Source organism: Salmo salar, chromosome 14 (assembly GCF_965601325.2).
Source record: "Salmo salar chromosome 14, fSalSal1, whole genome shotgun sequence".
In the NCBI taxonomy this organism is placed as follows: Eukaryota; Metazoa; Chordata; class Actinopteri; order Salmoniformes; family Salmonidae; genus Salmo; species Salmo salar.
In genome coordinates, this window is record NC_138304.1 from 34,662,223 (window position 1) to 34,687,846 (window position 25,624).

Consider the following 25,624-nt stretch of genomic DNA (forward strand, 5'->3'; position numbering starts at 1 on the left):
CATTTACTGTAGAAACACAGTTTTTCTTCTTTCCACAAAAACACACTTTTTTATTTTTTTAAAAGGCAACGTTGGTGTTTCAACATACAGCCAAAATGCATTCCTGTACATTAATAAGTTATTAAATCAAGAATACATCAGAGAATGGTGAAGCTGTACAAAATATGAAAAATAAATGATTTGGTCAGAGAAAGTGCACTGACAACAAGTAAACATATAAGGTAACATATAACGTGTCTGTTATCTTTGGTGAATTTGTCATTTTGAATGAACTATTCATTATATATTCATAAAATAATATAAAAATTGCAACAACTAAATCTCAATTTTCATGTTTCAATCAAAGAAAAATGTTGGGGGGATTTCGCTTGGTGAGTTTTAACTTTCATAGGAGTACTGTAGTATGTACTGTATGTGCAGAAATGTAATGAATTCAATAGACTAAAAACATAATGGAAAGTTCAATTTAAGCTGCACATGAAGAGATTGTGAGATGATGAAGTAAAATGTTATTAAAATATTCATACCTTTCTATGATTGCTTTGGATGGTCCTAGGTATTCATGTAACCTGAATGCTCTGAATGTTCTTAATGAATCACTTTCACTCCAACAGTATAATAGAAGAAAACATATTTACGTCATAACATTTGTACAAATACTAATTACAAACTTTAAAAGAGTTTATGTACATTACAACGAAACATTTTGGTTATACATGTTTTATCACACTCTTTGAAGATATATTCTTCTTTTTAGACCTTCTCAAACTAGAACCCCTAAATCTGAGTAAAACTTCTCCAAAATAAACATTCAACTTGGAGGCACCTCCAAAACATAAATAACAAAATGATGTTCAACCAACAGTGTTTAGTGGTTTAGGACCAGAAAATAGCAAAATACTGACCGTTATTTACGTAGTACATTGACTATTTATATAGGGACTGTTTTATATATTGGGACTGTTTGCTTGAAAACTTTGATTCAAGAGATGTATTGTGCATATGGACTCAGTCACAATTATGAAAATATACATTTTGTATGAAAATATCACAGAGAACTGCTACATAGACAACTGTTTCAGAAAATTAGACCTAGAGCAATCAAGGGATGTAAACTCTAATGGTCATGACAGGTCAATAATGTTCACAGCAATTATCAAACGATACCTTCCCCTACAAGCAATTGTAGACCATTTGTCAAGTCATTTTTATTCACTTTTGTACAACATAAATCTGGTTAGGGTACAATTTCAATTGCATGAGAATGTGTAAAGCAATAATTACTTCTGATGTAGTCACTGAGCCATATCTAAGCCCTTTTCACAACAGCAAACCTCAACAGATGTGATATTGTTTTATTGGAGCGGTCTTCCTTACTACTCCAAAAGTAACAAAAATAATGAGAAAGATTGTTGCCATAATCATTATCTCCATGGCAACTAGTCAGGTAACAAGCATGTATCATTGATACCAAAGAAGTTTGCTTTTGAACCCAAATCAGAGAAATACCTCCACACCAGATTAGTGAGTTTGTCCCCAACATGCCATCTATTTACACAATTTCTACAATTCCAAATCCCAAGTTAATTCCATGAGTGCATGGGTTCCACTGTTCTATTTCCCAGAACTGCTTACTGAAGCTTGAATAACCAGGCTTGCCTAAGTGCCTGGAACTTGTATGACACTGCAATGGGCCTGGAGAGAGAGGAGGATGCAGGTCAGATGGTCGGTCAGTCACTACCGGGGCAGGGCTTGGCATGTTGACCTGAGCAGGGCAAAGCATTAAGGAAGTCAAATGGAACTCTAACTCATCAGGCTCTATCTCTCTCTGGCTCCTGGACACAACAGCTTAGCATTGACAATGATTAAGTGCAGCACATTGGGATTTGAAATAGAGAAAATAATAAAATCATTTTAATACATTGAAAGGATTTAATGTACTGTACCTTAAAGTGTATCTTGACTTGGGACAGCTGTGGCATTATGCGGACTGAAATAAGGGTCTGCGACACTAAAATAGTCTGTGTTAAGTTTTTGAAATAAGTGTCATATAAATGTATCTGAATCACAGTCCCATCTCCATTATTTGCATTAGATAATGGATATAATCTGAACTCGAACCCAGTGAAAGATCGCTTTGATTTATTTAGAGTAGCCTTAGGGGTTTTTATACAGAAGTGAGAAAAACACATCATTGACGTTATGCTGTGTTTGAGAGTGATTGGCAGGGAACAATCTGAAAATAAATTAGCCTGAAAACATTTATACAAATGAAAAGCTCTTAGGGTGACATTTTGACAGCTCATAAAAGTGGTGCTGATGACAAACCAAATGGTATCACTTCCTTATTTAACAGTATAATTACATCCCTCTAATCTCATCTCAAACTTGGTGTGCAACAGACACAGAATGCAATTGCATCTCGTGCCCGCACTGTTAAAGCACAATCCTGCTTAAATTATGTCTGCCTTCTCATAGATATACGAAATAATGAAGGGTTATGGATATAAATACCACTAGTACAGTACAGTACTGGCAGTGATTAGGGTCTCTTTTGACACTAACACTGCTTTTGCTTTGCCTCATCAGCATTCAGCACGGGGCCTTGAAAGGTCAACCTTCCTGACCATTTAAAATATAACCTGGTATACTATAGTATGATAACAGCTCTTGATGCAATGACAGTACAACTTAGACTCTGCAATTACTTCACAATGTTCATTTGGAGAGGCAACCTTGCCCATCTGTTTTGAATGGTCCTGACTTCTGTGTGACGTCCTAGGACGTCATGTTACAGTATTACAATCTGGAAATCCTACTGGTCTCTTTCTCAAAGTGCTCTGTCTCTGTCTTCATGCAGAGGGGAAAATAAATAAAGCAAATGGACAACATTTATGGAGAGATGCCTTAAGACGAGTGTCTTCCCTAGAAAAGGGACGTTTCCAAAGGTGACCTTTGAACTTGGCGATCCAGGTCAAACAGCTGTGGTCTGTTTTATACTGTGGAAGCTGATCCTGGTGGGTGAGGTTGGGATGGACATGGCACGTGCCACATGCACTCTCAGGGCATGGTTGTCCTGCCAACGATGCCATCTTTTCCTAGTGGCTGAGCGCACCTGGAAGATTACAATGAAATACTGTATTAGTGGTGGGCAGCCAGTGTTTCTTTGTCCCTCCTACAGTATACTACATCTATCCCAACACAAAGCATCTAGGACGCACAATATGTAGGACACAGGAAATCCCTTTAACTTAAATTGACATTTGAATAACCGTCAAGAAAAAATCTTTACAAAACAGTACAGAACAATACATTTCAGATACATGAGGATTCACATCAAATAGTTTCCAAGGTAGCCACAGTAGACTTCAAACAATTTGTATTTATTTTGTGTGTATACCAATAACAGCTTCTTAAAGGAAGTGGAGAACAACAGTAGCAGCAGCAGCAGGAGGGAGTCACATTTTTCCATGTTACAGAATGACTCATGACCCTTTTTATGGCACTTAATGACTTTCAACAATGATGCTTTACTAAAGTAAGGGGGAAAGATGGGGGAAATAGGTCTAGAAAAACAAAGAGCATCTACAGTAATGTTTGTTCAAAAATAGCCTGCAGGGTAAGGATGGCGTTCCATGATAGAGGTGAAATAAGGGTCTCAGGACTAGAAGTCTACTGCCTCTCAGACCTTTACATAGCGATCTGACACACGGCAATGCCCACACATGAAAAGATCATTGTTGACTCACTTCGCCATTTAGAAAGCAGTAGAATACAGAAACAAAGAACCCCTGGAAAGCAAGACAGAACACTGTTAGAATGTATAGTACAGAATGTATGTACAATCTGTTTTCATTGAGCTATCTTTATCAATTAACTAAAATAGGGATGCACAGTATTGGACAATTTCAGCTATTGGTCAGATATTTTATAGTGTTTAATCTGAGTCCAGATAATCCGACTTCCACTCAAGGTATGCTAGCAATAGGCATTTGTTTCAGAATTAAAATGTGATTAATGTAAACAAAATGCTGCTTTCTGAGAAGTGGAAGATGACATTTTCTTCCCAATTGAGTTAATGTTACAAAGTGCATAGAAATAACAACAAAGCAATTGAATGATTCACAAACTTGTTTACATTTCCCATTTCAATTATACAGTATACAGAGCAATAATAGGAGTATTAAATCAGGATGGAACAACCTCTCATAACATTTGTATAAGAATAGTCTACAACTGTTATAAAATGGACCCTCATCCAATCCTCTACACATCCCTTCACTCAGCATCATTAACACAGTACCTTCTCCCCACCCCCTCAGCCTTGCATTGTGGAGGGAAGATTTACACTGAGAATACACACTGTGCACAACTCACGCCCACATACATGTCTCCACAAACATTCTCCTGACAGCTCAGAACACTTGACAATAAAGCAGCCAGGGCCAGGTTTACAAAGCCTTACAATAGTAGCCTACAAATAGTTCTTCTTCCACAGGCTATAAAACCTAGAACACCTTCAATTAACAGTATATTAAAGCTACAAAGATAATGACACAGATTTATAAAGGTTCAGGGTTTTTGTGTTCTTGGGAAAAGAGGGGCACAACTTGGTAAAGAACAGACTCTATGATCTTACCTGAAATGATTGTAGAAATGAATTGAAATAAATAAAAACTATTTGCGAGATGTCGTCCTCTCCGGGATTAACAAAAAATAGCATGTATGTGATCCCCAGCAGAGGCAGTAACACTAATGTCGCTTTGACCGCTTTTCTGTGAAGGAAATAACAAAAAACATCAGTACTCCCATTTACTGTACAGTAGTTACAAAAGTAACTGGGGAAAGTGGTTGCTTGTTTCAATGTACATCAATACAAAAAAGCATTGAAAGACCCAAAAAGTTTCTTTCTATTTTTGTAGATTGCTTGCTTTTAATCATTACCACAATCTGTTGCCAAAAGACCCCAAATCCAAATAATAAAAGTCAGAGATACACATTCTGAGTAAGTATTATTAGAACCCCATCCCACAAGACTACTAACTCAAATAAGAGGGAGTTTTTGTTATTGTTGACAATGTCGCCCAAGGCTTGCCTCCAGCAGGTTAAGGAGGGAATGGAGCTTATTCCTTAGGGTTTTGCGGTAGATATTACATAACAAAAAGCACTTCTCAAAATAAAGCTGAATTCAATTATGCAAGGATTGTTCTACCATTCTAGATGAAAGAACCGCATTGAGAAGAAATACATTTAAAAGTGAAAATCCGTGGTATCAACAACTTGATACCAGAACAAAAGTCGGACATTATAAGCGGCCCATTTGAGTATCTGGTTGCAAATGGCATTCTTCATTTTATCGAAATATGATGGGATTTCAGCTAATCTACCTAAGCAGTGAAGCAGCTGATGGCCCAGGTTACACCTCAAATAGCACATTACATATCGTATCTAAGGATATAAATCCACTGGGAACCCAATGTCAGCAATGTCAGCATAGGAGTAAAAGAAGCCATACCCTTTTCTATAGGACAGAGGTCTGCAGACGTTGCTGGGATTTGAGATTTCCCCCTTTGCGCTCTCAAATAATCCACCATGAAAAAGATCTTAAATGTGAATTTGAGGACGATGCAAGTTGTTCTATGAATATGATATGCAAGGTTATTAGACACTGTGCAACATCAGCACTTCATTTCTATTGAAAAAGAGTGTTTCAAACAGAAATGATCATCATGGAAAATGGTGTGTGTGTGTGTGTGTGTGTGTGTGTGTGTGTGTGTGTGTGTGTGTGTGTGTGTGTGTGTGTGTGTGTGTGTGTGTGTGTGTGTGTGTGTGTGTGTGTGTGTGTGTGTGTGTGTGTGTGTGTGTGTGTGTGCGCGTAAGTATGTGTGTGTGGCCATATATTCATAGGAATGTTATGTAATGGTGCATGCAAGTTAAGTACATATTGAAGGGATTCATCCATAATAAAGCAGATGACCGTTTCATCAATTTGTTGAGTAGAAGGGAGTTGTTAAACAGATTTAAATGCTCCATCAGCTTTTCCATAAACTGTGAATGTTAAGGGGAGGTTGTAATGACTGCAATAAATTGGGTTGGTAGTCTCGCATCACAATATATACAATGTATTACGAGTAAGGAGGAAGACCACGTTAGGATAAAGACCATGTCGGTCGAAATGTTATTGTGTCACCTTTATTAAAAGCTTTACAGACCACCTATAAAGCAAACAAACAGTGAGTGGACATTCCAATGTTAACTATGAATTAGAGTAGCCATTGGTACACTATATATACAAAAGTATGTGGACACCACTTCAAATTTGTGGATTTGGCTATTTCAGCTAAATCCGTTGCTGATAGGTATGTAAAATTGAACACACAGCCATGCAATCTCCATAGACAAACACTGGCAGTAGAATGGACTTACTGAAGAGCTCAGTAACTTTCAATGTGGCACCGTAATAGGAAGCCACCTTCCAACAAGTCAGTTCGTCACATTTCTGCCCTGCTAGACCTGGCCCAGTCAACTGTAACTGCTGTTATTGTGAAATGGAAACATCTAGGAGCCACGAAGTGGTAGGCCACACAAGCTCACAGAACGAGACCGCCGAGTGTAGTGCATAAAAGTTGTCTGTCCTCGGTTGAAACACTCACTAAATCAAATCAAATCAGTTTATCTGTCATGTACGCCGAACACAACAGGTGTAGACCTTACAGTGACAACTGAGTTCAAAACTGCTTCTAGAAGCAATGTCAGCACAAGAACTGTTCGTCGGAATCTTCATGAAACGGGTTTCCATGACCGAGCAGCTGCACACAAGCCTAAGATCACCAATGCACAATGCCAAACGTCGGCTGGAGTGGTGTAAAGCTCGTCACCATTGGACTCTGGAGCAGTGGAAATGCATTCTCTGGAGTGACAAATCACGCTTCACCAACTGGCAGCTGGCAGACGAATCTGGGTTTGGCGGATGCCAGGAGAATTCTACCTGCCCGAATGCATAGTGCCAAGTTTGGTGGAGGAAGAATAATGGTCTGGGCTGTTTTTCATGATTCGGGCTAGGACCCTTATTTCAAGTGAAGGGAAATCTTAACGCTACAGCATACAATGACATTCTAGACGATTCTGTGGTTCCAACTTTGTAGCAACAGTTTAGGGAAGGCCCTTTCCTGTTTCAGCATGACAATGCCCCTGTGCACAAAGCGAGGTCCATACAGAAATGGTTTGTCGAAATCGGTGTGGAAGAACTTGACTGGCCTGCACCGAGCCCTGACCTCAGCCCCATCGAACACCTTTGGGATGAATTGGAATGTCGGCTGCAAGCCAGGCCTAATCGTCCAACATCAGTGCCTGACCTCACTAATGCTCTTATGGCTGAATGGAAGCAAGTCCCCGCAGCAACGTTCCAACATATAGCGGAAAGCCTTCCCAGAAGAGTGGAGGCTGTTGTAGCATCAAAGGGGGGACCAACACCATATTAATGCTCTCTCCACTGGCTTCCAGTTGAAGCTCGCATCCGCTACAAGACCATGGTGATTGCCTACGGAGCTGTGAAGGGAACGGCACCTCCATACCTTCAGGCTCTGATCAGGCCCTACACCCAAACAAGGGCACTGCGTTCATCCACCACTGGCCTGCTGGCCCCCCTACCTCTGAGGAAGCACAGTTCCCGCTCAGCCCAGTCAAAACTGTTCGCTGCTCTGGCACCCCAATGGTGGAACAAGCTCCCTCACGACACCAGGACAGCGGAGTCAATCACCACCTTCCGGAGACACCTGAAACCCCACCTCTTTAAGGAATACCTAGGATAGGATAAAGTAATCCTTCTAACCCCCCCCCCCCCCCCCCCCTTAAAATATTTAGATGCACTATTGTAAAGTGGTTGTTCCACTGGATATCATAAGGTGAATGCACCATTTTGTAAGTCGCTCTGGATAAGAGCGTCTGCTAAATGACTTAAATGTAAATGTAAATGTAATGCCCATGATTTTGGAATGAGATGTTTGACGAGCAGACTTTTGGTCATGTAGTGTACTTCCTGTAAGTGATTGGATTAGGTTGTGTTTTTAATCCCCCCCAGGCGGTCTTCAATGCACCAGCATCAGAGGGAATAACAAAATGGAACCTAGGCAAGTAGGTTCTGTGGTGATAACATTATTGGAAAGACCAGTCCACTCTCTACCATTCAGTCACATATCATGTCTGTCAAAATTATAGGAAATGACTGTTCCTTTTAGCAAAATTTCACTTCTGGATGGCTTGAAATTTGCAGTGGTGTAAATTGCTTAAGTACTACTTAAGTAGTTTTTTGGGGTATCTGTACATTACTTTACCATTTATATTCTTTGCCAGCTTTTACTTTCACTTCACTACATTCCTAAAGACAATAATGTACTTTTTACTCCATACATTTTCCCTGACACCCAAAAGTACTCGTTACATTTTGAATGCTTAGCAGGACAGGAAAATGGTCCAATTCACGCACTTATCAAGAGAACATCCCTGATCATCAAATCAAAGAAAATCTAATTTGATTTGTCAAATGCACCATATACAACAAGTGCAGACCTTACAGTGAAATGCTTACTTACAAGCCCTTAATCAACAATGCAGTTTTTAGAAAATAAGTAAGAGATAAGAATAGCAAGAAAGCTTCGTAGTGTAGTACGATTCGATTTTAGTCCTGTATTGACGCTTTGCCTGTTTGATGGTTCGTCGGAGAGCATAGCGGGATTTCTTATAAGCTTCCGGGTTAGAGTCTAGCCTTTATCTCAGTTCGTATGTTGCCTGTAATCCATGGCTTCTGGTTGGGGTATGCATGTACGGTTACTTTGGGGAAAATGTCATCGATGCACTTATTGATGAAGCCAGTGACTTATGTGGTGTACTCCTCAAAGCCATCAGAAGAATCCCGGAACATGTTCCAGTCTGTGCTAGCAAAACAGTCCTGTAGTTTAGCTTCTGCTTCATCTGACCACTTTTTTATAGACCGAGTCACTGGCGCTTCCTGCTTTAATTTTTGCATGTAAGCAGGAATCAGGAGGATAGAATCATGTTCAGATTTGACAAATGGAGGGCGAGGGAGAGCTTTGTATGAGTCTCTGTGTGTGGAGTAAAGGTGGTGTAGATTTTTCCCCCTCTGGTTGCACATTTAAAAAGCTGATAGAAATGAGGTAAAACTGATTTAAGTTTCCCTGCATTAAGGTCCCCGGCCACTAGGAGCGCCGCCTCTGGATGAACATTTTCCTGTTTGCTTATGCCGGTATACAGCTCATTGAGTGCGGTTTAAGTGCCAGCATCGGTCTGTGGTAGTCTGTAGACAGCTACGAAAATTGCAGATGAAAACTCTAGGTTACTCATGATAAGTTCATCGAGCAAAACCTCGAGACTTAGATATCGTGAACCAGCTGTTGTTTACATGTATGCATAGGCTTCTGTCCCATGTCTTACCAGAGGCTGCTGTTCTATCCTGCCGATAGAGTGTATAACCCGCCAGCTGTATGTTCTTAATATCGTTGTTCAGCCCTGACTCGGTGAAACATAAGATATTACAGTTTTTAATGTCCCGTTGGTAGGATATACGTGCGTTCAGTTCGTCCCATTTACATCCCTACTGCCTCTGAACTGGCGGACTCACTAAACATAAACGCATGTAAACTATGTTTGCGTGTTGTTGTGTAGCCCTGCCTATCCGTAAATAAAAAAATTACAAAATTAAATTGTGCAGTCTGGTTTGATAAATATAAGCAATTTCAAATAATTTAAACTTTTACGTTTGATACCTCTCTTGGGTAGGGGGCAGTATTTTCATGGCCAGATGAAAAACGTACCCAAATTAAACTGCCTACTACTCGGGCCCAGAAACTAGAATATGCATATTATTAGTAGATTTGGATAGAACACACTCTGAAGTTTCTAAAACTGTTTGAATGATGTCTGTGAGTATAACAGAACTCCTGAGAACCTGAGAAAAATCCAACCAGGAAGTGGGAAATTTGATGCTTGTAGTCTTTTCAAGTCATTGCCTATCTAACACATAGTGACTTAGGGTTCATTTTGCACTTCCTAAGGCTTCCACTAGATGTCAACAGTCTTTAGAACCTTGTTTCAGGCTTTTGCAGTGAACAGAGAGCGAACAAGAAGGCCGGGAAGTTGGTGACTCAGAAAATGACATGAGTTTTGTGGCGCGCGTTCACGTGAGAGGTAGCTGTGTTCCATAACGTTTTTCGAGACATTGGAATCGTCCAGTTGGAATATTATTGAAGTTTTATGTTAAAAAGGCCCTAAAGATTGATGCTATACATGTTTCATGTTTCAACGAACGTAAATATAACTTTTTGTTGACTTTTCGTCGTGAAATTTTGAGCACGCTTCCTACATTTGGAGTAGCTTACTGAACGACAAGGAGGTATTTGGACATAAATTATGGACTTTATCGAACAAAACAACATTTATTGTGGACCTGGGATTCCTGGAAGTGCCTTCTGATGAAGATCATCAAAGGTAAGTGAATATTTATAATGCTATTTATGATTTTAGATGACTCCAAAATGACGGGTATCTGTATTGCCTGATGTATTTTTCTGAGCGCCGTACTCAGATTATTGCAAAGTGTGCTTTCCCCGTGAAGCTTTTTTAAAATCTGTCACAGCGGTTGCATAAAGGAGATGTTTATCTATCATTTTTGAATAACAGTTTAATATTTTATCAACGTTTATGATGAGTATTTTTGTAAATTGTTGGAGGCAAAATATTTTCTGAACATCACGCACCAATATAAAATGCTGTTTTTGGATATAAATATGAACTTTATCGAACAAAACATACATGTATTGTCTAACATTGAGTCCTAGGAGTGTCATCTGATGAAGATCGTCAAAGGTTAGTGCTTAATTTTAGCTGAATTTCTGGTTTTTGTGACCTCTCTCCTGCTTGGAAAATGGCTGTGTTTTTTCTTGTGTTGTCCCTGTCCTAACCTAATCTAACTTTATGCTTTCACCGTAAAGCCTTTTTGAAATCGGACAATGTGGTTACATTAAGGAGAAGTGTATCTTTAAAATGGTGTAAAATAGTCGTATGTTTGAGAACTTTGAATTATGACATTTTGTTGTTTTGAATTTGGTGCTCTGATTTTTCACTGGCTGTTGAATAGTGTGAACCGTGGGTGGGTCGGTAGCGTCCCACATGCCCAAGAGAGGTTTAAGTATGTTTTTGCAATTACCAAATACTTTTAGACTTTTACTCAAGTAGTATTTTACTGGGTGACTTTCACTTTTACTTGAGTCATTTTCCATTAAGGTATCTTTACTTTTACTTAAGTATGCAGAATCTCATCTAAATCTTTTATCATAATTATGAAATGGGGGTCAAGTAAAGGTGGCATAATATGGCATGCAATATTCCAAATAACAACCCCACAGGAGAAGCGACTCACCTGTACTGTATGGTTTCTGATGTGGTAGAAGCTCTCAGCTTGGTCATGAGAATTCTTACTATGTTGAAGAGGAAAACGAAGTTTATCTAGCAGAGAATACAGATGGAAAACTTTAATTAAGAGTTCATTATGTAGAACATGATGTTTTAGTAATGAAAAAACAACAACTGAGGAACTGTTAGTTAAGAACAAATTCATATTTACAATGATGGCCTATCCCGGTCAAATTGTGCACCACCCTATGGGACTCCCAATCACAGCCAGTGACACCTCTTGCATTGAGATGCAGTGCCTTAGACCACTGCGCCACTTGGGAGTAAACAATGAGAGATGACCATCTTGTAACTTACCAAAAGAACAAGGATGACCGGTCCTTGATAAATGTAGTCAATATACTTTCCAGGTTCTTTCCCAAACCAGCATCTGTTGACAAACATTAAATTAATGGCCATTTGTATCACCATTTGTATCAATCTACCCTGAGTGGACAAAACAATATTGAGTTGCACCCCCCTTTGCTCTCAGAATAGCCCCAATTCGTTGAGGCATTGACTCTACAAGGTGCACAAGGCTGCTGGTCCATGTTGACTCCAATGCTTCCCACAGTTGTGTCAAATTGGCTGGATGTCTTTTGGGTGGTGGACCATTCTTGATACACACGGGAAACTGTTGACAGTGAAAAACCTAGCAGCGTTGAAGTTCTTGAGACACTCAAACCGGTGCGCCTGGCACCTACTACAATACCCCGTTCAAAGACACTTAGATCTTTTGTCTTGTCCATTCACCCTCTGAATGGCACACATACACAATCCATGTCTCAAGGCTTAAATATCCTTATTTAACCTGTCTCCTCCCCTTCATCTACACAATGTAGAGCCATGATCATTATGCTTAATTCTGCATATCTAAGCATAACTCTTGAGCTGTCTGTATCATCCTGACTGGTGCTAAAATCTGGGTAAAAGATTGAAAGGAAATGTGAGTCTTATTCAGTACATATAGTAATTGCTTGCTTTTCTAAAGTCTACTAACCTTGCCAGCAGGCATGACGGCTACGATAGTTAGACAAGCTAGCTATCTAACTTGATTGATAACCTGAACCGGCTTCTTGGTAGCTAGTTATGAGGTTGGGAGATTGGGAACCTATCTAGGCTAGCTAAAGACAACTTCATAAAATTGCTAGGTGGCTTGTAGTATTACAGAAACATTATTTTATATATTTTTATAAAAAAGCATTCTTCCTCTCTCTCATGCACATTTACTTTGTCACATGGAACATCTGAACTCTGACCAATCAGCGCGGCTTTGAATGTTGCTAGGTTACTCGTGGGCATGGTTTTGCACCAAGTTTGGCTTGGATAAAAATGACGTGCCCCTGTGCCCCCTATGGCCATGACGCCTCTGTTCCAGAGTACCCAAGTCAGAAAATGCTACTATGAATGAAATTAAATTTGATCTGAATGAATTGGAGGGTGAATGTGGACTCTTCATTTTCCGAGAAGTACCTTTATAATAGCAGCATAGACCTCAAAGTCAAAACTATAAAACATGACCTCTAACTAATGAACTGACGTCTGACTTTCTTGTATTAAAAAGGACAGAAATAACATTTTCAACTACACTTATCTATCAAATAACTTTAGATAACATGAATTATCCTCTTGTAAATGCTACAGCGAATGCCTCTGTGACACCTACAATACAGTAAATTGCTGAATCACCTTGAGTCAATATTGGTAGTTACTCCACGATACTAAAAGGATTTAAAGCAGTATTCTGAAGTTTGGATGACTGAGGTGCCCAAAGTAAACTACCTGCTACTCAGGCCCAGAAGCTAGGATATGCATACGCAAATTTTGTCTGTGAGTATAACAGAACTGATTTGGCAGGCGGAAACCCGAGGACACATTTATTTTCTGTTGACCTGCCAGCCAATTCAAAGGTTAACCTGTTATGGCTATGGGGCAGTATTTTCACGGCCGGATAAAAAACGTATCCGATTTAATCTGATTATTACCCCTGCCCAGAAACTAGAATATGCATATAATTATTAGCTTTGGATAGAAAACACTCCAACGTTTCTAAAACTGTTTGAATGGTGTCTGTGAGTATAACAGAACTCATTTGGCAGGCCAAAACCTGAGAAGATTCCTTACAGGAAGTGCCCTGTCTGACCATTTCTTGCCCTTCTTGATTATCTCTATCCATTACAGGGGATCTCTGCTGTTACGTGACACTTCCTACGGCTCCCATGGGCTCTCAGAAGGCGGCAAAAAGCTGAATCGTGGATTTGCAGGCTCTGGCTGAAAAAAAGTAGCGCGTTTGGATAGTGGCTGGTCACAGTACTGTGAGACTCAGGCTCGTGCACGAGGGGATCCCATGCTTTTATTTTCTCTCTCTTTGTACGTATACACGCTTTCCCGGTCGGAATATTATCGCTTTTTTACTAGAAAAATGGCATAAAAATTGATTTTAAACAGCGGTTGACATGCTTCGAAGTACGGTAATGGAATATTTAGAAATCTTTTGTCACGAAATGCGTCGTGCTCGTGACCCTTATTTACACTTCGGATAGTGTCTTGAACGCACGAACAAAACGCTGCTATTTGGATATAACAATGGATTATTTTGAACCAAACCAACATTTGTTATTGAAGTAGCAGTCCTGGGAGTGCATTCTGACGAAGAACACCAAAGGTAATCAAACTTTTCTAAAAGTAAATCGGAGTTTGGTCAGGGCTAAACTTGGTGGGTGTCTAAATAGCTAGCAGTGATGGCTGGGCTATCTACTCAGAATATTGCAAAATGTGCTTTCACCGAAAAGCTATTTTAAAATCGGACACCTCGATTGCACAAAGGAGTTCTGTATCTATAATTCTTAAAATAATTGTTATGTTTTTTGTGAACGTTTATCGTGAGTAATTTAGTAAATTCACCGGAGGTTTGCGGGGGGTATGCTAGTTCTGAACGTCACATGCTAATGTAAAAAGCTGGTTTTTGATATAAATATGAACTTGATTGAACAAAACATGCATGTATTGTATAACATAATGTCCTAGGTGTGTCATCTGATGAAGATCATCAAAGGTTAGTGCTGCATTTAGCTGTGGTTTTGTTTTTTGTGACATTATATGCTAGCTTGAAAAATGGGTGTCTGATTATTTCTGGCTGGGTACTCTGCTGACATAATCTAATGTTTTGCTTTCGCTGTAAAGCCTTTTTGAAATCGGATAGTGTGGTTAGATAAAGGACAGTCTTGTCTTTAAAATGCTGTAAAATAGTCATATGTTTGAAAAATTGAGTTTTTGTATTTTTGAGGAATTTGTAATTCGCGCCACGCCTATCATTGGATATTGGAGCAGGTGTTCCGCTAGCGGAACGTCTAGATGTAAGAGGTTAAGCTATTGAAAACAAAGACTTCCGCCTCCCAAATTGCAGTTCCTATGGCTTCCACTAGATGTCAACAGTCTTTATACATGGTTTCAGGCTTGTATTCTGACAAAACCAACGAGGAATAGTTGTTTATCCTCAAGAAGTCCTATGGCAAAACTAGTCTCATTGCGTGTGTGACTGAGGGAGTGCGCTGCGTTCTTTTCCTTTCCTATTGAAAATAGTTCGCTCCGTATTAAATATTATCATTTATTTAGATATTAGAGGACCTAATAATGAATTAGAAACATTGTTTGATTTGTTTGGACAAACTTTACTGGTAATTTTTGGAACTCCTATGTCTGCATTCTGAATTGGTGGATTACTGAACTCAATGACGCCTACTAAACGGACTAATTGGGATATAAAGAAGGAATTTATCGAACAAAACGACCATTCAATGTGTTCCTGGGACTCTTGTGATTGCGATCAGAGGAAGATCTTCAAAGGCAAGTGACTTATTTTGTCGCTATTTGGGATTTTGGGACGCCTGTGCTTGTTTGGATAATATGCTGTTGTGGGGCGCTGACCTCAGATAATCGAATGCTGTGCTTTCGCCATAAAGCCTTTTTGAAATCCGACGATTGCCAAGATTCTAGATTGCCAAGATTCTAAGCTAAAGAATCATGTATGACACTTGTATTATCATGAATGTTTAATATTGCGTTTATTGTACTTTGAATTTGGCTCTCTGCAATTTCACCGGATGTTGTCGAGGTGGGTCGCTAGCGGAACGCCTGCGCCAGAAAGGTTAGTACTACACTGTACCACAAAGGATATAAGACATCATTCAAGGTTTATCTATGACTAACACGTTTACCAGGACATACACGTATTGTTACGCCCTGATCTTTTTCACCTGTCCTTGTGATTGTCTCCACCCCCCCAGGTGTCGCCCATCTTCCCCATTATCCCCTGAGTACTTATACGTGTGTTCTCTGTTTGTCTGTTGCCAGTTCGTCTTGTTTGTCAATTCAACCAGCGTTTTGTCTCAGCTCCTGCTTTTCCCCATTCTCTCTTTTTCTCACCCTCCTGGTTTTGACCCTTGCCTGTCCTTAATCTGAGGCCGCCTGCCTGACCACTCTGCCTGCCGCTGACCCTGAGCCTGCCTGCCGTCCTGTACCTTTGCTCCACTACTCTGGATTATTGACCCCTGCCTGCCTTGACCTGTCATTTGACTGCCCCTGTTGCTGTAATAAACATTGTTACTTCAACACAGTTTGCATTTGTGTCTTACCTGAAACGTGATACGTATAGGTTTCTATGCACTCCATCAAAGGTTATCAGATACAACAAAATGTCTACAACACAAACTACTTACTATAAAATGCTTGAGATTCCACTGTTGTTGTTAATTAGAAATGTGCACTTACTGTTCATTTTCATTGTAAAGCTTCCCAATAGCCCAAGCAACAATTATAGGACATGGAATGCCTGAAAGAAAGAATTTAAAAAAAAAACTTATTTGCCAATAAACATCACATCTAAAAGTATTGAAGACTACATCTGAGTGATAGTGTTAATATCATTAGAGAGTAGGGACATGCTCTAAATTAGAATCAGGCTGCTGTGTTTAGCAGCTGTTACAGAGATTAAATTAAGGGAATCCATTGAGGCCAGTTGGATCCGTCCAGTTCTACTTTGATCTGGTTTAAGAACTTCTTATCTTCTTGGTCTCTAGTGTTGGACAGATAAAGTTAAAGCTATTCCACTTTTTACATTCAGGGGTTAAAGAAAAATAAAAAAGATCCCAGAAATGAAACTTAAGTTGATCTCAGATCGATTGTCTGGGGCCAAATTAAAACCTCTTGAGGATACCCTAGGATAGGGGGCGCCACAGCGCATTTTGAAAAAAAATCGTTCCCATTTTCAACGGCCTACTAATCAAACTCAGAAGCTAGGTCAAAACCCCGAGACCGATTGAAACAGGAAGTGGAATTCAGAATTGTGGACTCGACTTCTCATCTTTCCCTATAAATCACACCGTTAACCATGGTTCAGTGAGCACTTCCTATTGCTTCCACTAGATGTCGCCAGTCTTTTCACAGTGGTTTGAGCCTTATACAGTCGAAACTCAGTGAATGAGAGTCATTGGAAATTGGTCACAGGGGATGGGCCATCACCATTATGACGCCGGCGGCCATGTCTACCCCCACCTTTGGAAACGGTTTTAAAGGCAATGAAATCATCCCCCTCGAATCTTATTGGCTCTCTTGGTGTTACAGGGCCTGAAGATTAATGTTTTACAACGTTTGACATGTTTGAACGAACCTACAGGCGGGAGAATCTCATTTTATCCGGAACTTCAGCCCTGCGCTTGGAGAGAGCCCTAGGACGCGCTACCAACAGCAGGCTAATGGAACGTGAAGTATGGACTTTTTCGACCGAAAATACATCTGTTGTGGACCTGGGATGCTTTCTGATGAAGACAACTAAAGGTAGGCGATTATTGACAATATTATACAAGATGAGATGTGACATGCGATTGTTCCAAGATGGCGCCGAGCTCTGTATATTAGCTCATTTTCTGAGTATCGCATCTCCTTTTATCGCAAAGTGTGATTACCCAGTAAAGTTAATTTAAAATCTGGTATGACAGGTGTTCTCAAGAGATATTCATCTATAAATGTTAGATTGACAATATACATTTAAAAAATCGTTATCGGATAGTAATTTAGGGAATTGTAGCATTGTTTACCGGGACGCATTTGAGGGGAAATTATTTAGTCAACGTCAGACGCCGATGTAAAATGCTGTTTTTATATATAAATATGACCTTTATTGAACAAAAGAATGCATGCATTGTATAACATGATGTCCTAGGTGTGTCATCTGATGAAGTTTGTAAAAGGTTAGTGCTGCATTTAGCTGTTTTTTGGTTATATGTGATGCAAGTGGTTGGTCGGAAAATGGCTCTGTTGCTGCTTTTTACGATGGACTCATCTAACATAATCTAATGATTTGCTTTTCCTGTAAAACCTTTTTGAAATCGGACGACGTGGGTCGATTCAGGAGAGGTGTATCTATAAAAAAAATATATATATATATATATATTTTTTTTTCAATTATGATTTTTTTTAATGCTAATTGGCGATATGATTTTTCGCTGGATTTTGATCCCGCTGACGGGATGAGACGCTGAAGAGGTCCTCCCCTTTCATGTAAGAAAGTCATGGCCATCATGCTTTTAGGGATTGAGGATTATTTTGTTTATGTATTAAACTGTGAGTTTGACCAATTCCAGACCCATTGCTTAGGGGGTCCGGGGTCTTCCCTAGGATAATTTATATGTAGGACTGAGAAGCTCAGTTCTGGTGACTTTTTAAAAGGACGTTCTACTCTAAATTCATGATTTTAAAAAGTATGCTGACCATCTAAAATATAATTTCCACCTCCAGAAATGGGCCCAATAACATATTTGTAAAATGTATGTAAAAATGATTTGTAGCCTATGCATAGTCTATATTATCAGATGGGTTATTAGCAATAAGCTTTATGTCCTGTAGCCCAACTGCTGCAGCATAGGGTTATAAAATATACATAGGCTGAAGCATGGGGTTTGTCAATCTGCATTTACCCCATTGGACACAACATCCTGATTGTTATTATTAATGCTTATTATTTTTATATAAATATGTATATATAAATACTTCTTAATAATTATTCACACAAAAATGTGCATTTTTTGGTTTCTATTACAAAGTATGTCATTGCCCCTTTAAGACGCCATTGCCCCTTTAAGAGCTCTATTGTGCAGCTGGGCCTGAACCATGTTTGAAACTCAGTTGGAAAACTGCATTTGTAAAATGATTTCACATGCACAATTGAAGGAGTAGAGAAATAAACGTAGTAGCGATGGAGAACTGGGATCCCATTCTCTTTTAACAAAGGCCAAAACTGCTTAGCAAAATACGTTTGCCAAAACTGCTTTCAAAAGTGTTTTCCCGTAATTCCATTAAGAATTGTTGTGCGTTGACTGCTTGTCAGAATACATGTTTTCCTCCTATGGCTTAACCAACTTGAATGCGCCTCGAGAGGAATATTACTCTTGCATAGAACACACAACAACAAGACGACTAGGTAAATAGGTCAACTATTCTACTATGGGGTTGTCTGATTCAGTTTTAATAACAACATTACATGACAAAAATAGTAGCACTGGAAAGTTACCTGAGTGATAAAGTATAGGCTTTGAATTAGGTTGCCAGCAGCTATAGTAGGCTACACAGCTGTTTGAGTTGAGCACTGCGATGGTACGCATTTTAGACTACTTAATTCCCTTCATCTGAACATCAGTGTCAGCAACAATAATGCATGTCAGTTCCGGCACACAAGTATTTGAGAATATATTTAATAGAACAGACATGCTTCTGTCTGTGTTAGGCTATGTCATCTTACATTTACCAGACACACTCATGCAGAGCAATTTACAGGAGCAATTAGGGTTAAGTGCCTTGCTCAAGGGCACATCAACAGATGTTTCACCTAGTCGTCTCAGGGATTCAAACCAGCGCTACTGGCCCAATGCTCTTAGTCGCTAGGCTACCTGCTGCCCTTCAAATATTGTCCCAAGGGTGTTGGAAGTCATAATTTAAGTAACCTAATTTATATTCCTCTAACTCCACTGAATGCCTCTGTCAATCCAAGCAATGTCATTTTGAATTCCCTAAAGTGAGTGTGGAAGAGGTGAACAAATTATTTTCTATCAACAATGACAAGCCACCTGGGTCTGACAACTTGGATGGAAAATTACTGAGGATGATAGCAGACTATATTGGCACTCTTATTTGCAATCTCTTCAATCTAAGCCTACAGTAAAGTGTGTGCCCTCAGGCTTGGAGGGAAGCAAAAGTAATTCCGCTACCCAAGAATAGCAAAGCACCCTTTACTGGCTCAGACAGCCGACCAATCAGCCTGCTACCAACCCTTAGTTAACTTTTGGAAAACGTGTTTGACCAGATACGATACTATTTCACAGTAAATGAATTAACAACTGATTTTCAGCATGCTTATAAGGAGGGGCACTAAACATGTACATCACTTCCACAAATGACAGATGATTGGTTGAAAGAAATGATAATAAGAAGCTTGTCGGAGCTGTTTTGTTAGACTGCAGTGCAGCTTTTGACATTATCAATAATAATCTGCTGCTGGAAAAATGTATATGTTATGACTTTACATCCCCTGTTATATTGTGGATTGAGAGTTACCTGTCTAACAGAACACAGCAGGTGTTCTTTAAGGAAGCCTCCAACAGAATCCAGGTAGAGTCAGGTATTCCCCAGGGCAGTTGTCTAGGCCCCTTACTTTTTCAATCTTCACTAATGACCTGCCACTGGCACTGAGTAGCCAGTGTGTAAAGCCAGGATGTATACACATCAGCTATCACAGTAAGTAAATCACTGCAACACTTAACAAAGTGCTGCTGTCAGTTTTAGAATGTGTGGCAAGTAATAAGCTAGTGCCATTTTATTTTACTAAAAGCATTGCATTTGGAATAAACCATTCACTAAGCCCTATACCTCAACAAAATCTTGTAATGAATAATGTGGAAATTGAGCAAGTTGAGATTTATAAACCATGATTGTAAACTGTCATAGTCAAAACATATTGAGGCAATGGTAGCTAAGATGGGGAGAAGTCTGTCCGTAATAAATTCTCCCATTTCACCTGTTCCTCCACATACTCCCAGTCAAATCTCACTTCCACTACAAGACCATGGTACTTGCCTATGAAGCAGCAAGAGGAACTGCTCCTTTCTACCTTCAGACTATGCTCAAACCCTACACCCCAACCCGAGTACTCCGTTCTGCCACTTCTGGCCCTCCTACCCCCTAATTAATCCCTGTTTATTTTGTCATGTGCCTTAATGTGTCTGGACCCCAGGAAGAGTAGCTAATGGGGAGCCACAATAAATACAAATACCTGTCACGCCCTGATCTGTTTCACCTGTCTTTGTGATTGTCTCCACCCACCTCCAGGTGTCACCCGTTTTCCCCTGGGTATTTATTGCAGTGTTCCCTGTTTGTCTGTTGCCAGTTCGTCTTGTCTTTTCAAGTCAACCAGCGTGTTTTGCCATGCTCCTGCTTTTTCTTATCTCTCTTTTGCTAGTCCTCCCGGTTTTGACCCTTGCCTGCCTTGACTGTAACCGCCTGCCTGACCATACTGCCTGCCCTGACCTCAAGCCTGCCTGCCATTCGGTACCTCCTGGACTCTGACCTTGTTTATGATCTTTTGCCTGTCCACGGCCATTCTCTTGCCTGCCCCTTGGATTATAATAAATATCAGAGACTTGAACCATCTGCCACCCGTGTCTGCATCTGGGTCTCGCCTAGTGCCCTTATAATACCTAGACAACGCATAGTTGTTCTAATCTAGAAAAAGAGAAGAAAGTATATTTTAAATTAATCCACATGCCAGACATACTGATTAGAAATTATGATTCACAAAAGTAAGAACCAAGTCTTGTCACGGTAATGTCTGAAATGAGAGATCATAATTCATTGTTGCAAATACTGTAAGATTCCACTTCAAAGTTGAGACCTGCGCATGAAAACCACTTGATCATCAGTGGAACTGTGGCAGTCTGAGTAAATTACTGAAGGGTTTGCTCAATACAACCAACATAAAACCTGATTACAATCTTAACTTATAACATATATAGACAAATTATCCACTACTGTGCAAGGTTTTCACTTCTTACACAATAAATGTGCATAGCAAAGACATAACTGTTCAGACAGACTGCTAGATCAATTTAAACTCAAACTGGGAATTGTGCAAGGATAGGTAGACATTTTGTTAAATGTAAATGCATAAAATTAATTCTGACCGTCATCCCACTTCTGACACCAACACATCCCACTGCTGAAACCAATGGAATGAAACAACTCCACAACACTTCCACTACACGTAGCTGAATTGAGTGAACAACCTTTAGTTAATTACATTTTGGGGCCAAGATGAGATTTCTAATAACTATACTGGATGTATTTACTATACCCTGGTCTTTACCCTAACCTACAATAAGTACAAAGAGCTCTTTGGGATGATTCACTGAAATGTGAGCTATAAACATATCCATCAATGTTTTTATTCCAGTGCATATAAAGTCCTACACTACTGTACATGTTACATAAAGAAAACGGCAAGATGGTTCAGCAGTGAGCTGAGCTCAGCCGAATGACTCAAGCCTACTCGTGTCATTTCAGGTGCCTCTCCATGGTGTGAGTCAGCTTCTAACATAAGTGTTAGTCTCTCCTGACTGCAATGTGCTTTCACTAACACTTCAGCTCTAGGTGAGCGTGGGTCATTTATGTGGTGATGACTGGAGGCATCTGCTGCCCGTCCCGTCAAGCACTCGCTCAATCACAGGCCTGAAATGATGCACAACCACCTCTGATTTCCCCACAATCCAATAGCATATGGTCTTTTCTTGAAAATACATGCTTTTGGTTTCATCTCAAAAGGTGCTTTGAGGGAAATGGAATGGAGTTTTGTTTTGCTAATCAGCGATATTTAGCTACATTGTCTACATACGTATACTCAAGCATTCTGTAGCATTCACCCTTTGTGTCGGAGGTGAATGAATAAAATCACTGGTCTGTTCTATGTAATATGTGGGGATTTACCTCTTACAGCTACAGTAAAAATTATATTCCTATTTCTAGACTGTCACAATGGCTCATGGAGGTGATAATATGATTAACAGTTTTGAAAAGAGGGTAAACATAATAACTGCCATTTCATGTTTCATATTTAGGCGGTCCCGTGTGGCTCAGTTGGTAGAGCATGGTGTTTGCAATGCCAGGTTTGTGGGTTTGATTCCCACGGGGGACCAGTACGGAAAAATAATGTATGAAAAGTATGCATTCACTACTGTAAGTCGCTCTGGATAAGAGTGTCTACTAAAATGTAAAATTTTTAATTCTGCCTTATGCAGTTTTATGATAGACGTCAGTCACTTGTCATTGTCTGACATAGTAAATTGGTACTCAAACACTTGCTGATGCTGAACATTATTAATTAGAATGCACTTACACCAGCCAATGAACAAGAAGACCCATTTCTTTAGCTTGTCCGTTGAATAAGTCATCACAATGGCTGTGTGAAGGTAGCATCCTTCAACAAACATCCAGAAAAAATTGGTCACCACAAAATAGTTATATATAGTCGTTATAAGACGACACCAAGGCTGTAGAAAGATAGGAAAACAAACATAGTTAGTTATTAGTGCAATAAAAAGCTTAACAGTCATGTGAATTGTAAATAATAATATGTAACGACAGTTACCTCATTGCTCTCATGTATGTTGTGATCAATCAACTGAAGTAGGAACCACATAACATTCCTCAAAATGAAGGTTGTTATCAAGTTCCAGTGGATTATGTTTCGAAGGCATCTTATGCTCCTAGAGACGGAAATAAAGAAAACAATGTTTTAGTCTACATACCTAAAGTTAAAATATTCCAGTCAAAAACATATTCCTATAGTAGGCGACAAGTATACATTTGACCACATTTTATTCTTGGGTGCAATTTACTTGATCAAAGATACATATATATATTTTTAAATGTTATATTAACAAGCATCAAAACACAGTGTATACTTTACATAGACACTTAAAAGACATTAAGCGAGTTAGCCTAATAGGAGGGCAGTCCTGCAGTTCACATAAATTTCACTCATTATTTTGTAAGAGGTCACATGTACTGCAGATACATTTAGAAGGGTACTATTTCTGTACTTGCCTTAAGCATAAGAAGAGAATGAAGGCTATGACAAGAGCTCCCACAGAAATACAGTGGCCTAGGTAGTTGATGATCAGAGCAATCTTATAGTGCATTGGATATTTCCTCTGTGGGGAGAATATCACAAGATCTACTTCAAAATCTCGATAGATTCACCTTCAAAAGATATCGATAATACATACAAATGGAAATGTGAAACATTTTGATGATAAATTACATACTTTAGCTGACTGGATTAGTAAGAATAAATAAACTGTTATTATATAGTAAATGTGCCATAAATATGCCCTAATCAGACAAGTAAGGTAATTATGCCACAACTAATTCTGCACTATATGTGAAAATCTTTCCGTATTTGTGACATCAGTAAAGCAGCAAACATAAATATCATAATTTTGAATGTCCTAAAGTATGCATGAAAATGATCCGCTAATCATGTTACACAATCATTCCAAAGATATCATTTTAATTGTTGTTATCTAGTACATATTGTACATCATCATGTCTAACAGGTTGATCTGATTACACTATATATACACAAAAATATGTGGACACCCCTTCAAATTAGTGGATTTGGTTATTTCAGCCACACCCGTTGTTGACAGGTATATAAAATCGAGCACACAGACATGCATTGTCCATAGACAAACATTGGCAGTAGAATGGCTTTACTGAAGAGCTCAGTGACTTTGAATGTGGCACCGTCATAGGATGGCACCTTTCCAACAAGTCAGTTCATCAAATTTCTGCCCTGCTGGAGCTACTTCTGGAAGAAACGTCAGCACAAGAACTGTTAGTCGGGAGCTTCATGAAATGGGTTTCCATGGCTAAACAGCCGCACACAAGCCTGAGATCACCATGCTCAATGCCAAGCGTCAGCTGGAGTGGCGTAAAGCTTGCCAACATTGGACTCCGCAGCAGTGGAAATGCGTTCTCTGGAGTGATGAATCACGCATCACCATCTGGCAGTCCGACGGACGAATCTGGGTTTAGTGGATGCCAGGAGAACGCTACCTGCCCTAATGCATAGTGCCAACTGTAAAGTTTGGTGGAGGAAGAATAATGGTCTGGGGCTGTTTTTCATGGTTCGGGCTAGGCCCCTTAGTTCCAGTGAAGAGAAATCTTAACACTACAGCATACAATGACATTCTAGACAATTCTGTGCTTCCAACTTTGTGGCAAAAGTTTGGGAAGGTCCTTTCCTGTTTCAGCATGACAATGCCCCCGTGCACAAAGCGAGGTCCTTACAGAAATTATTTGTTGAGATCGGTGTGGAAGAACTTGACTGGCCAGCACAGAGCCCTGACCTCAACGCCATGGAACACCTTTGGGATGAATTGGATAGCCGACGGCAAGCCAGGCCTAAGTGCCCAACATCAGTGCTCGACCTCACAAAGCTCTTGTGGCTGAATGGAAGCAAGTTCCCACAACAATGTTCCAACATCTAGTGGAAAGTCTTCTCAGAAGAGTGGGGGGACCAACTCTATATTAACACCCATGGTTTTGGAATGAGATATTTGATGAGCAGGTGTCCACATACTTTTGGTTATGTACCGTGTGTGGTTCTGGTTGTTAACGTTGTATCTAACAGGTTACTTGCAATGAGCATAATAAAGGAGAAGGCATAGAGTTTGATCTGTATAACCAATAGTTATACCAACCTTTTCCTCCAAAATGGGTTCACAACTGGAGTAGTTGCTCTTCAGAGCCCACGTTCCATTATCCATGCATTCTCTGTAAGCACTCCCTGAGAAAAGAGGAGTGAGAGGATTGTAAATGTATGGTCACATTACTTATGGGCTACAATTCAAGTACACGTACATTCAATAGAGTAAACAGAAATATACAGATGTAGGATCTTAATTTGAACTATACTGTCACAGCAAAATAATCCTTCAGCAACAGGATTTGAAGTTTAGTCCATAATATTGCTTGATCAGTGGTTAGGCTATTAGCTGGCTAAAAGTAGTCTACATGAAAAGTGCAGTACTGTTAATATAACTGTGTGTTA

At 39.6% G+C, this 25,624-nt stretch overlaps 1 protein-coding gene across 2 annotated transcripts in view; it reads right to left on the reverse strand.

Moving 5' to 3' along the window:
* Positions 1 to 1,193: 1,193 nt before the first annotated feature.
* LOC106569328 (corticotropin-releasing factor receptor 2) overlaps positions 1,194 to 25,624 on the reverse strand; it is an 82,080-nt gene continuing 57,649 nt past the window's right edge. For both annotated transcript variants that reach the window (XM_014140566.3, XM_014140567.3), the window contains 10 exons: positions 25,275 to 25,360; positions 23,614 to 23,720; positions 23,156 to 23,273; positions 22,904 to 23,057; positions 16,237 to 16,297; positions 11,785 to 11,857; positions 11,435 to 11,520; positions 4,640 to 4,775; positions 3,750 to 3,791; positions 1,194 to 3,115 (listed from right to left, as the gene is read on the reverse strand). In XM_014140566.3, coding sequence (XP_013996041.1) covers positions 2,975 to 3,115; positions 3,750 to 3,791; positions 4,640 to 4,775; positions 11,435 to 11,520; positions 11,785 to 11,857; positions 16,237 to 16,297; positions 22,904 to 23,057; positions 23,156 to 23,273; positions 23,614 to 23,720; positions 25,275 to 25,360 — 1,004 coding nt within the window. In that variant the 3' untranslated portion in view covers positions 1,194 to 2,974. The remainder of the gene's footprint in view (positions 3,116 to 3,749; positions 3,792 to 4,639; positions 4,776 to 11,434; positions 11,521 to 11,784; positions 11,858 to 16,236; positions 16,298 to 22,903; positions 23,058 to 23,155; positions 23,274 to 23,613; positions 23,721 to 25,274; positions 25,361 to 25,624) is intronic.